General features: G+C 43.4%; 1 protein-coding gene across 1 annotated transcript in view; it reads right to left on the bottom strand.

Annotated features, from left to right (window-relative positions):
- Positions 1–12,221, bottom strand: part of lrrc39 (leucine rich repeat containing 39) — a 40,853-nt gene extending 28,632 nt beyond the window's left edge. Inside the window, exons 1-4 of the mRNA XM_059984643.1 lie at positions 11,701–12,221; positions 11,201–11,389; positions 11,020–11,125; positions 349–505 (exon numbers count right to left, since the gene is read on the bottom strand). Coding sequence (XP_059840626.1) covers positions 349–505; positions 11,020–11,125; positions 11,201–11,328 — 391 coding nt within the window. The 5' untranslated portion in view covers positions 11,329–11,389; positions 11,701–12,221. The remainder of the gene's footprint in view (positions 1–348; positions 506–11,019; positions 11,126–11,200; positions 11,390–11,700) is intronic.
- Positions 12,222–13,559: the final 1,338 nt, after the last annotated feature.

Here is a 13,559-nt window from a genome sequence, read left to right as displayed (position 1 = left end):
TCAAAGGATGTAAATATCATGGAAATTAGCTTCTTGCAAGGAACAGCACAATTACAAACTTGACAAACTTATTTAACAAATTATACATAATTTACACAACAAAATGAACATAATGACATTAAGTGCTAGTTGAGAGTAAAAAAAATACAAACTGAGATAGTGTTAGGGTTTTTCCAGCAGCCAGGGCAGGCAAAACTAACATCGTTCATTGATATTGTTTAATATCTATGATTGGGTTCATGAAGAAATATATTTAATTATCCAGACAAAATAACCAAATATGCTATAGCACAAGAAAGTGGGCCTTGATTACAATAGTAGACCAAAATACACAGAGTAAATGCAAACCTATTTCCCTTGGTAGTTCCTTGACTGAATTCCGTGATAGATCCAACACAAGAAGGTTATCAAATTTTCCAATAAATTGAGGAATTGTTTCCAAGCCAGTTCTGTGGATCTGCCACTCTTGTAAATATGTCAATTGTTGTATTGCATTTGGTAGTGTCTAAGAAATAAAGTAACACATTAGCATCCAACACAGAGAAGTAACAAAGCTCAGAGGAAAGATACACAAATTGAATCACAAGCTTGTACCTGAACCATTTTACTCAACATGGCTCTCCATTCAACTGCAAAAGGCAAATATCAAAGTAAAATTTGAGCTGGACTAATTCTGTACACTTTCTAAAATGGATGTTATAAGAAATCTCTGATCAGAAATATGGTCAGGTGAACCTAAAAATTAATAAAATCTCTCTCATCTCCAGTTTCATGCCTTGTCTTGAGCAGGAAGTTTAAACAAACCAAATACAGCAAATTTACCATTTAATCACTTGATTTTGACTCTTGGTTTAAAAAGACTTGACTTTCTACTTAGGGATTCATAAACAGTACTTCAATGCACTTAAAGCCACTTAATTACTTAGTTACCTTTTACTTGTCTGCACACGATTTTCCTAAACAGTTGCTTTAAGTTTAAAATCTTAATTTTTCTGCTGAAGCCTGACTCACATTTACCAAGTAGTTTTGAAGTACCTCTCTAATTAACTGACGTCTCCCAGGATTATTTATCATAATTCAAGCTCCTAACACTACAATCAGACTTCTGGACTTTCTCTTTACTTTTTCTCAAGCTTGAATGCATCGTTTCTTGGTAACCAGAAGAGGACAGAGTACATCTTCTGCAGAATGCCATGCCAGAACTAGTATAGCACAGTTTGAATAAAACTGTCTCTAATTAATATTTTATTATAACTATAAATTCAGCATTCTAATTGTGTTTTATTCATTAGATGATTGTTGAGCTCATTAAGACTCCTAGGTTTCTTTCAACAGCACAGTTCAATTGCACACATTGCTGTGAGTTAACTGCTTGTGCTAACTCTGCTTAGTTCACCCAAGTGTTTTGCTTTAATTATTCCTTTAGTGTTTGTTTATCCTGTTACTAATTTCGAGCATTCTACAAATGTGACCATCTTTCAGTCTATTTTGCATTAAAGTTATGGATAAATTTATAACAGCAATGATCCCAAATCTATGGCCAGTAATACCAACCAGTCAATCTAAAATGATCCCTCAAAACATTTTTTCCCTCCAATTAAGTTCTTATCCATTTTCAGTGTTTCCCTGAGTTTTTCCCCCGCACCAAGTTTAGAATTAAAATTCAAAATTACATGTTGCTTAGTCTTCTTGAGATCTAACCGTGCAATGGAGTCATAGAAGATCTTTCCTTTCAAATGATTCCACTCCTTTAGCCCCCTAACACTTTCCCCTTCCTTAAGTCATCTATAAAACTGGATTAACACAGAGGGGTGGAGTTTTTGAGTGTCCAAGGCAGCTCTTTAAATGCAGTATGTAGACAGACTAATGAAAAGAGTATTATTATTAGACTTTGTTATGGAAAAGGAGAATGATGTACCAATAATAAAAATCTTAAACTTGGGTGGGGGGGGGGGGGCGGGGGTGATGGAGGCCAGTTTCACCAACATAAAGGAGGACTTGGCAAAGGTAGATTGGGAACAACTGTTTGCAGTTAAGTCTACATGTTCACAGTAGGAAGCAAAAAAAAATTGTAAATAACAAGAGTTCAAGAGCAACACATTCCTGTACATGTAAAAGCCAGGGGTAGCAAGCACGGAAAGCCTTGAAAGTCGAGGGAGATTGGCGGTTGGAGAAAGAGAGAAGGTAAAGGATGCCCATGACAGCGAAAGATAATCAATGACAAGGAACACTTTTGAATATAAAAAGTGTAGGGAGACACCTGAAATGGAAATTCAGAAGGTTGAGGGGTCACCAAAAATAACAATCAGCAGATGGGGATAAGGCAAATTCAAAGACATTCTATAAATATATTAAGGGCAAAGCAATAGCTGGGGGGGGGGGGCGATGGAGAGTGATGCCCATGGGCAATCTGTATGTGGAGTGAGAATATACAGATGTGGTCCAAAATAAATGCTTTTCATCAGTATTCATAAAGAAAACAGACTCTGCAATTGGAAAATTCAGTGAAGGGATAGTGTGGGTCCTCATATACAAAGAGGAAACACTCAATGCCTTAGTGAGCTTAAAGGTGGATTGGTTTCAAGGACCAGATAGGATTTAACACACATTGCTGTGGGTGACAGAGGCAAGGGAAGAGATTGCTGGAGGTCTCAATGAGATTTTTATTATCTTCTGTAGATACAAGTGAGGCACCAGATGACCAAAGGACAAAACATGGCCCTCTTTTTCAAGCAAGACAGCAGGAAGAAGTCTAGTAACTATGGACAGGCAAGCTTAGCAGCTGTAGGGAAAATCCTGGAAACAATTCCTAAGGAGAGGATTAAAGATTATTTGGAAAGGCAGTAACAAATCAATGATATCCAACTGATCTGACTGAAGGCCTGACCCACAGGACAACCAGAGGCCATCAAGCCTCCCAGGCTCAACTAGACACAGCCAGTCAACTAGAAAATGTGGTAGAAGGGCTGGGCTACAGGTGAGACTGAAACAGTACAATTTCAAGTCACCCTTCCCCTTCCTACTCCCAGCAAATATCCAAGCCATCGGAAGTAAAGTAGATGAACTTAATACTAGACTTGCCCATCAATGGGAACTGATCAACTGTTGTGCACTCTTGTCTGATCATGATATGGCTCACACCTGCTTTGCCTGACTATGCCAAACAATCCAAGGGTTTCTCAACTCACTGGATGGACCATACAGTGTCCTCAGGCAAAGTTAGAGGCAGAGAGGTCTGCTTACTAATCAACACTTCGTGGTGCTCAAACATGACAGTCCTGGCAAGCTCCTGGCAAATTGCAACATGGAATGTCTAGCAATGAAGTGCTGTCCATTCTACCTGCCATGACAATTCACTTCAGCTATCCTGACAGCAGTCTACATCCTACTCCAGGCAGACGTGAAACCTGCACTCAGTGAGCTATGCTCTTTGGTCAACAGCCTTGAAATTGGATACCCTGAGGCACTCTTCATCATCACCAGTGACTTCAACCAGGCCAACTTCAAGAGTGTGTGGGTTACCACAATACTACCAGCATATCCCTCGTCTCACTAGGAGGTTGGGTGGGACTACAAACAGAGGTCATTGGTTAAGAGTGAAACGTGAAAAGTTTAAGCGAAACATGAGAGGAAGCCTCTTCACTCAGAGAGTTGTCAGAGTGTGGAATGAGCTGCCAGCACAAGTGGTGCATGTGAGCTCGATTTCAGCGTTTAAGAGAAGTTAGGGTAAGTACATGGATGGTAGGGGTATGGAGGGCTATGGTCCCCATGCAGGTCGATGGGAGTAGACAGTTTAAATGGTCTAACATCTGCCAGATGATGCTGAGGATGTTCTACGAGTCTGTGGTGGCCAGTGCTATCATATTTGCTGTTGTGGGCTGGGGCAGCAGGCTGAGGGTAGCAGACACCAACAGAATCAACAAACTCAATTGTAAGGCCAGTGATGTTGTGGGGGTGGAACTGGACTCTCTGACGGTGGTGTCTGAAAAGAGGATGCTGTCCAAGTTGCATGCCATCTTGGACAATGACTCCCATCCACCCCATAATGTACTGGTTAGGCACAGGAGTACATTTAACCAGAGACTCATTCCAACGAGATGTAACATTGAGCGTCATAGGAAGTCATTGCTGTCTGTAGCCATCAAACTTTACAACTCCTCCCTCGGAGTGTCAGACACCCTGAACCAATAGGCTGGTCCTGGACTTATTTCCACTTGGCATGATTAACATTATTATTCATTTATGGTTTTATATTGCTATATTTCTGCATTATTCTTGGTTGGCGCAGCTGTAATGAAACCCAATTTCCCTCGGGATCAATAAAGTATGTTTGTCTGTCTGTTTTGGCATGGAATAAATGAGCTGAAGGGCATGTTTCTGAGCTGCATTTCCTCTATGACTTTAAACTTCACTATCCATCGCAACAGCTCCAACACACTTGTACCTACAGTTACCACTACAGATCATCGATGGAAATGATCAGGCCTGAATGGAGACCTCCCCACTGCCCCCCCCCCCCACCACCAACCATTTCCTCAGGACTTGGGCAGATCATCTGGCAGGGGATTTGCAGGCAGCTTAAACCTCTCCTTAGTCTAGCCTGAGATTCCAACCTGCCTGAAGGAGTCTATCATCATCCCAATGACAAATAAAAATAGGGTAATGTACCTCAATGACTAATCCCCCATTGGCTTTACATGCACCATCACAAAGTGTTCAGGGGAATTGGTCATGGCACACATTCACTCCAGCCTCCCAGACAACCTCAACCCATTGCATTTCACCTACTGCCAAAACAGGTCCCTGACAAATGTCATCTCTCTGTCCCGGCACATCTCGAGAGCATCTGGATAATAAAAGCACCCATGTCAAACTCCTATTTATTGACTACAGCTCCACTTTCAACAGCATAATATGTATCAAACAAACACACCTCCTAACTCTTAGACTTGGGACTTGGCGTCCACTTCTGCAGCTGGCTCCTAGCCAACAGACTGTAACTACCGTAGTATGGATAGGCAGCAACATCTCTGACACAATTACCTTTGACACTGGTGCCTCACAAGGCTGCATCCTCATCCCCATACTCCCTGTGCATTTACAACTGCATGGCCAGATTCTGCTCTACCTTCATCTGCAGGTGAGTCACATCTCAAAGAACGGCAAGTCAGAGTACAAGAGCAAGATAGAAAGGCAGTGACATGGTGTCAGTGACAATCTTTCTCTCAGTGTCAGCTAAACAAGAGACATGGTCATTAACTTCAGGAGCAACACACACAAAATGCTGGGGGAACACAGTAGGTCAGATGCTTGCTCTTTTCTATAGATGCTGCCTGACCTGCTAAGCTCCTCCAGAATTTTGAGTGTGTTGCTTTGGATTTCCAGCATCTGCAGATTTTCCTTGTGTTTGTGATTAACTTCAGGAACTGAGTTGAAGCACGAGCCCCTATATCAATGATGCTGAGGTAGAAATGGTTGAGAGCCTCAAGTTCCTAGATGTAAACATCACCAATGACCTGTCCTGGTCCAACTAGGTAAACATTATGGCCGAGAAAGATCACCAAAGCCAAGGAAATATGGCAGGTCTCCATTCATCCTCACTATTTTACTTTGGTTACAGATGCACCGGAGAAAGCATCCTATCCTGAAGTATCAATGCTTGATATGGCAACTGCTCTGCCAAAAACCACATGAAATTGTAGAGAGCTCAGTCCATCACAAAAACCAGCCTTCCTTCCATTGTCTATACTTACCTCTGCCTCAGAAAGGCAGCCAACGTAACCCCTCCCACATGGATATTCTCTCTATTTCACCCTCCCACTAGATGGAATGTACCAAAGCCAGAAAATACAAACAACCAGGCTGAAAGACAGCTTCTATCCCACTGGTAAACACTCCTAAATGAACTCAACCTCACAATACACCTTGTCAGGATTCTTGCACCTAATTTGCCTACCTGCATTGCATTTCCTGCAACTGTAACCTATATTCTGCATTTTGTTGCTTCTTCCCTTTGTACTGCCTCAATATGCTTATGATCTGAAATAATCTGTACGAACGGCATGCAAAGCAAGGTTTTTCCGCTGTATCTCAGTCCATATGACAATAATAAACCAATTCCCATTACAACATGACTTAATCAAGGGCAGATCCAATCAACCAATTTAATTAAAATATCCAAAATAAGTAATAATGTGTGCCAATAAGGGCAGAGCAGTGGATGTGAGTTACATGGACTTCAGCAAGGCCTTTCCCATATGGGAGGCTGGTTCAAACGGCAAGGGACCATAAGATCCCCGGAAAGTTGTTGACTAGATCCAAAATGGGTTTGTCAATAGGAGATAGAGGGTGAAGGCAGAGGATTGTGTTGATGATTGGAGCCTATGAGTGGTAGTGTTCCATAAGGATCAGTACTCAGGCCCTTGCTGTTTGTAACATACCTAAATGACTTGGATGTGGATGTGAGAGGCATGATCTGTAAGTTTGTGGATTACATGAAGATTGACGGGATTATTGATGGCAAGGAAGGTGTGCAAAGAGTTACCTACAATTTGCTGAAAATGGCTGATGGAAGTTAATCCAGAAAAATATGAGGTCATGCATTTTGGGAAAACTAAGGAGGTTAGGATATACATCATCAATGGCAGGATGTCAGGGTGTATTGAGGAACAGAAGGAATTTGGAGTACAAGTCTTCAGATGCTTTCAAGTGGTAACACGGGTAGACAATGTACTTAGGAAGGCATGTGAAATATTGGACTTCATTAGCTGGGAAAATGAATACAGAGGTAGGGAAGTTATACTCCAACTTTATGAAACCTTGGTCAGATCTCAGCTGAGTTACAGCATGAATTTCTGGTCACCAGGCCATAGGAAGGATGTGATGGCACTAGAAATGTTGCAAAGGAGATTCGCCTGGATGCTGGCTAGGATGGAGTGTTGTAGTTCTGAGGAGACAATGGAGAAGCTTGATCTGTTCTCCCCAAAACAGAGGGGATTAAGAAGGGAAATGAATGATGTATATATAATATTGACAAGTATAGACAGGAATCGTTTCCTCCTTATCAAAAGCTAGATAAAATTAAAGGACATAGATTTAATAAGGGAGAAGATACTGAGGGGATAAGAGAGGGATTTTCTGCACCCAGAGAGTGGTATCTGTCTAAAGCTGAGTCACCGACAAAATTTAGATATCTAGATGAACAGTTGAATTGTCAAGGCACAGAGGGCAATGGACCAAGTAATGGGAAATGGGATTAATATAGAATGGTGCCCATAAGCTCTTGTGTTTGAGCTGACTTGAAAGACACATTTCCTCCATACTTGTGAGATTCTATGACCTTTATAATCCTACCTTCCCAACCCCCCACACACGCACATTCTATAACATGTATGGTTGATGAATTAGATAACTTTGATACAACCTGAAGTATTTAATTTCACTGAAGTTGGTATTTAATACAAGTAGTTTTTGTTATGATAAAGCCATTTGTGTGGCAATTATTGGATTGTAATTGGACAGCTGGTCCTTAATCCCAATATTTTCTTATTTCTTTAAAAATATATACATATAGCACATGGAACAATAAGACTAACTGGTCTGTAATTGCATGTTCCAGTTTGTGACCATACTGATGCACATACCCTCCTGACCATGAATCTGTCAAGCAATGCTGAACAAACACTACAAGCATCTCCTAAGATCCAGAAACATCCGACTGATGGCACTGCTGACTCAGCAAACTCTCGCCAATCCTCCAAGAGCTGAAGATGTCCAATTAAAATTAACAAATGAAGAATAGAAATGCACAGGTCCTGATGAAGTGCTGACTGGACTATTGACAGTGGGAGGCAGAAATGCTGAGTCTATCAGTTATTCCTTAAAACTCTCACATATTGAAGAATTCCTCACCGACTTATTTAACAACAGCACCTTTATCACATTATCACCTTGAAAAAAAAATGTCACCAGTTCAATTATGAGAACTACCAAGACATTGCTTTCCTCTCCATCACTTGGAAGACACACAAGTTCTAAAGTAACCAGTATAGCTTCAAATCATCACAGGCTACCAGGTACATGATTTCTGCAAATGTCTAAAGTTTAAAAAGGCTGCTGCAAAACACCAGCCACCGGAAGCCTAATCCAGGAAAGGTATCAACAACACTACCTGGAACTGTACATTGCCCTCATTGAGCTGATCAAAACCTTTGACCCTGTTCATTGAAAGACTGCAAGGAAAATTGTGTCAATGGTTTAGCTGCTGCTACAAATTTACTCTCGATGTTGGATTCCTCCATTCTGTACAGCACCTCTAGCACAGAGCCCTTTACATTCTGAAAGGCATAAAATAGGACAGCGTTCAGCATTTTCCCAGTAGTAATGAGAATACCAACCCAATACAGTCTGCCATACTGAATATCATGAGTACCAATATCAAACTGATGGTAACCTGTTCAGCATCACTCACCCCCCTGCTAAGGAGGATGTAATGTTGAAAGTAACAGCCGAATTCCTGTGCACAGATATCATTATTAAAAATCCATAGGAAGATGTACAAATAACCCGTCTCCTTCTCTACAGTTGTTAACCTCACACAAGTTTACAGACAAACCCGAACATGGGCAAAACAAATTCTCCTCATTCATGTTCTAAGCAACCAACAGACTAAGCAAACAAATTACTGATTAAACAACAGGAATCTGGAAAATGTGGAATCTGCTGCCTACCTTAGCAGCCATCCCTACCAGATGGAAAAATAAAGTTGCTGAGATTCAGAGTCTGATGAACCAACATTGCCTGTGGCATTCTAACTCACAACAACTGTAACTTCTTCAGATTGGTTTGCAAATGGTGGCAAATCCATCTCTTCTCTATAAAGTCCTGATTAACCCACAGGAATATCCAGTGAAAACTAAACCACCAGCTCCAGCACTTCCTTTACAAAATCCACAGAATACATAGAGAAGATTGAAAATCAAAACCAGGCCAAAATCCGCAGCGTTAACAGGCTGGTGATTTATATCAACAACTGAGGTTGCGCAGGCACTGTGTATACCTAATGCACAGCCACCTGAAATATTGCCTTGCCAGCCTATCCAAGGGAAAAGAAATGGGATGACCAAATGAAAAACCTTAAGGACACCCTCAAGGCAAATACCAAAAGATATGTCGTCAGTCGCACACTGGGAGACAGTAGCCCAGAACAAAGTCAGCTTAAGCTTATCCGAGAATGAATGACCACTATTGTAGAAAAGTTTTCCACCTGGCAGAGAAAAATGGCTGTCTCAATGCATTTGGGGCCTGACCTTGCCTATAAAACCATCAACCAGTGTATCTGTAGCTCTAAGATCAAACTTCTCAGTTACCTAACAACCCATAACAAAAACCTTCTAAGAAAATCCCTCAACAGCAAGCAATCATTATGGTTATTTACATAGCTAACTATAGTAACACCCTAATGGTCATAGATTGATTTTAATTACCACAAGATAGGTTTGGTTTCACTTCACCTCAACTAAACTATTAAGGTTCTGAACACAAGAGATTCTGCAGATGCTGGAAATCCAGACCAACACACAAAATGGTGGGGGAACTCAACAGGCCAGGCAGCATGTATGGAGAGAATTAAACAGTCGATGTTTTGGGCCATGACCTTTCATCAGGCCTGGAAAGAAAGAGAGAAGAAGATGTGGAGAAAGGAAGGAATGCAAGCAGCAGGTGATCGGGAGACGAGGTGAGGGGAAGAGGGAGGAAGTAAGAGACAGGGAAGTGCTAAGTGGGAGAGGTAACAGGCTGAAGACGGAAAGGACAGGAGATCATGGGAAAAAAAGGAAGGAAGAGCGGCACCAAAGGAAGATGATAGGCCGGTAAGGAGAAGAGAAGAACTAAGAGCAGAGCCAGAATGGGGAATGGTAATAGAGCATGGGGGAGGAGGGAGAAATTACCACAAGATAGAGAAATTAATGTTCATGCCATCAGGTTGGAGACTACCTAGATGGAAATAAGAGGCACTTCTCTTCCAACCTGAGTGAAACCTCATCGTGACAGTAGAGGCCACAAACCGACGTATCAGAGTGAGAGTGGTAAGCTGAACTGAAATGGGAGGCGACCAGGAAATCCTAACTTTTGAGATGGATAGAGCGAAGGTGCTTTACAAAGTGGCCTCTAAAGATTCACAGTTGAGAACAAGAGAGTTAACTAACTCCCCCACCCACAAAACACATTTGCTTTGTACCACTCTGGGAATGCTTTCCCCAGATTCACTTTTCTCCAATATCAGGTACCCATGATGAATAACAGACACTGTACCCTCTAGCAGGATTTAAACTCTGAGCACAACACTAAACTGGCTGAACTCAATGTCTCACAAAATCTCCACTCTTTGGAGAACAGTCAGTGCCTGTGAATTTGTATTCCTTTATAAATCAATTGTATTTGGAGAAAGGTTAAAAATGGTTGTTCAAGATGTAGAAGACTGATTTCCCAGACCAAATAGAAACAAAGTTGGTCCCAAACAAAGTTTCTGATTGTAAAGAATAACTTAAAATAATATTTTAATTTTATTTTAAAGCTGATTATCCCATTTTGCTTTCCTTTTCTTTAACAGGAAAGCTTTGCTCCTGATGTGTGGGCTTCTGTATTTTATACTAAGTAATCACACCCAAAGGATCGGGGGAATTAATTATCCTTAAACCATTAAAATGAACATCCTGTACTTACGTTATTAGGGAATGAGAAATAACTTGCGTTTGTTATGGGTTCCTAATTTCAGAAGTTTCCAGGGAGCCTTTGGGCCAATTGAAATGCAGTATTTCTGGTGTTTACTTACTGTGTCAACGAGGTGCAGGTACGCTGAGTTTCACCAATACTCATCACTGAGACTTTGTCAAAATGCACTTGAACAAGCTGCATAGACACGAACCATTCGGCCCATCTAGTTCCTACCCGAAGCGCCCAGCCCACCTCCATCCCCCATCCTTCATGTCCTCACCTCCCGAGACTTTAGGAGTCACTGACCTTCCACGTTTCGTTCTCAATCTTCAGCACAACCCTTCCCTCTGTTGTGATCACTTTCTCTTTCAACCTGGCCAGATTTATTCGCTCCTGCCACACCACCGTCACCCTGCACAGAGGTAAAATGGTTATAAACCGTCACATGAGAATCGGTTCTGACCTTGCGGCTGCTACCTGTACTCACCCCTTCAGCCCCTTCCTTTTGGACCACTCCTTTTCTCTCTCTCGGTCTTCTTTGAACTGCTGGATCCTTCCTTCCCAAAGTGCTTTGACATTACCAACCGTGCCGGCGCAGACCGCCAACGCTTTCATTGTGTGAGGCAGATCCCGAGGGTCACCGCATGGTCCCGGTGAATCTCAGCGCGGTGAGGGTCTGCGGGTAAAACAAATATTAGCGTCCCGAGAGAGGGCTGCGGGAACGCCTCCTTCCCATAACACACTCGCTCGCTCGCTCGCTCGTCCACCCAGATCCCCCCAGCCCCGTTCGTGCACTGAGGCTGGCTCACTATTGTCCCAGCTGTTATCTACATTAAATTGGTTGTTTCTTCTGCTGCCGCCAATCTGTTTAACTAATTGTGCGGGAGCGCTCATGTTGTATTTTAATTCGCTTCGGAACAGAGTGCACTTGAAATAAAAGCCCGAAACCATCTCAATCAGACAATGGAATTAAGCTTCAAACCCTACCCGCAGTCCGCTCAACCGGTTGCTCCTCATTAGGATAGCTCCACGTGGTAATCCAAGGACGAAATGTGATGCTGGTCTAAATTTAACCCACGACACAAATAAAGAGACGACCAGCTGGCTGAGTGCCCGGGACCTGGAATTGACATTAGAACCGACATTTTGCTTACTGAATGTCCATGACTAATTTTGTTTTGTTGTGAGCAGTTGCCGCTTTATTCGGTGTCTGCTGGTTCGTGGTCTCCTACTGTTGGTTCAAGGTTCGACGTGCGAGTTCCGAGATGCTCCTCCGCACACCATTGTTGTAGGGAGTGGTTATTTGAGTTACTGTCGCCTTCCAGTCAGTTTGAACCAGTCTGGCCATTCTCTTCTGGCCTCTTCGCCCGCAGAGCTACCGCTCGTTGGATTTTTTTGTTTCCCACCATTCACCATTTAACAAAAAAGCTAGAGACTGGTGTCCGTGGGAAAACCTGGAAAATTAGTAGTTTCTGAGATGCTCATAAGTCATCGGAGCAGTAATAGACCACTTGGCTCATCAAGTCTGTGCTGCCATAGAATCATGGCTGATTCATTCTCCCCTCCTCAGCCCCACTCCCCAGCCTTCACTTCTCCTCAGCCCCACTCCCCAGCCTTCTCCCCTCCTCAGCCCCAATCCCCGGCCTTCTCCCCTCCTTAGCCCCACTCCCCGGCCTTCTCCCCTCCTCAGCCCCAATCCCCGGCCTTCTCCCCTCCTCAGCCCCAATCCCCGGCCTTCTCCCCTCCTCAGCCCCAATCCCCGGCCTTCTCCCCTCCTCAGCCCCACTCCCCAGCCTTCTCCCCTCCTCAGCCCCACTCCCCAGCCTTCACTTCTCCTCAGCCCCAATCCCCGGCCTTCTCCCCTCCTCAGCCCCAATCCCCGGCCTTCTCCCCTCCTTAGCCCCACTCACCGGCCTTCTCCCCTCCTCAGCCCCAATCCCCGGCCTTCTCCCCTCCTCAGCCCCAATCCCCGGCCTTCTCCCCTCCTCAGCCCCAATCCCCGGCCTTCTCCCCTCCTCAGCCCCAATCCCCGGCCTTCTCCCCTCCTCAGCCCCAATCCCCGGCCTTCTCCCCTCCTCAGCCCCAATCCCCGGCCTTCTCCCCTCCTCAGCCCCAATCCCCGGCCTTCTCCCCTCCTCAGCCCCAATCCCCGGCCTTCTCCCCGTAACCTTTGATGCCATGCCCATTCAAGAACTTACCAACCTCTTCTTTAAATACACCCAATGACCTGGCCTCCACAGCTGCATGTGGTAACAAATTCACCACTCTCTGGCTAAAGGAAGTTTCTCCTCATCTCTGTTTTAAATGGACAACCCTATATTATGAGGTTGTACCCTCCTGTCCAAGACTCCCTCACAATGGGAAACATCCTTTCCACATCTGCTGTCTAGGCCTTCCAACCTTTGAAAGGTTTCAATGAGATCCCCCTCACCCTTCTAACTTCCAGCAAGTGCAACCCCGGAGCCATCAAACGATCCGCTTATGTAACCCCTACATTCCCGGAATCATGCTTGTGAACCTCTGAACCCTCTCCAATACCAGCACATCTTTTCTTAGATGAGGAGCCCAAAAATGTTTACAATACTCAAGGAGAGGCCTCACCAGTGCCTTATAAAGCCTCAGCATCACACACTTGCTCTTGTATTCTAGATCTCTTGAAATAAATACTAACATTGCATTTGCCTTCTTAATCACCAACTCAACCCACAACCTTATTATTGTTATGTATAAGGGCTCCCAAGTCCCTTTGCATCTCAGAGTTTTGGATTTTCTCTCAACGTAGAAGATAGTCTCACATTTATTTCTGCTACCAAAGTGCATGACCATGCATTTTCCAATATTGTATT

Source organism: Hypanus sabinus, chromosome 11 (assembly GCF_030144855.1).
Source record: "Hypanus sabinus isolate sHypSab1 chromosome 11, sHypSab1.hap1, whole genome shotgun sequence".
In the NCBI taxonomy this organism is placed as follows: domain Eukaryota; kingdom Metazoa; phylum Chordata; class Chondrichthyes; order Myliobatiformes; family Dasyatidae; genus Hypanus; species Hypanus sabinus.
This window is presented reverse-complemented; position numbering and strand designations above follow the sequence as displayed.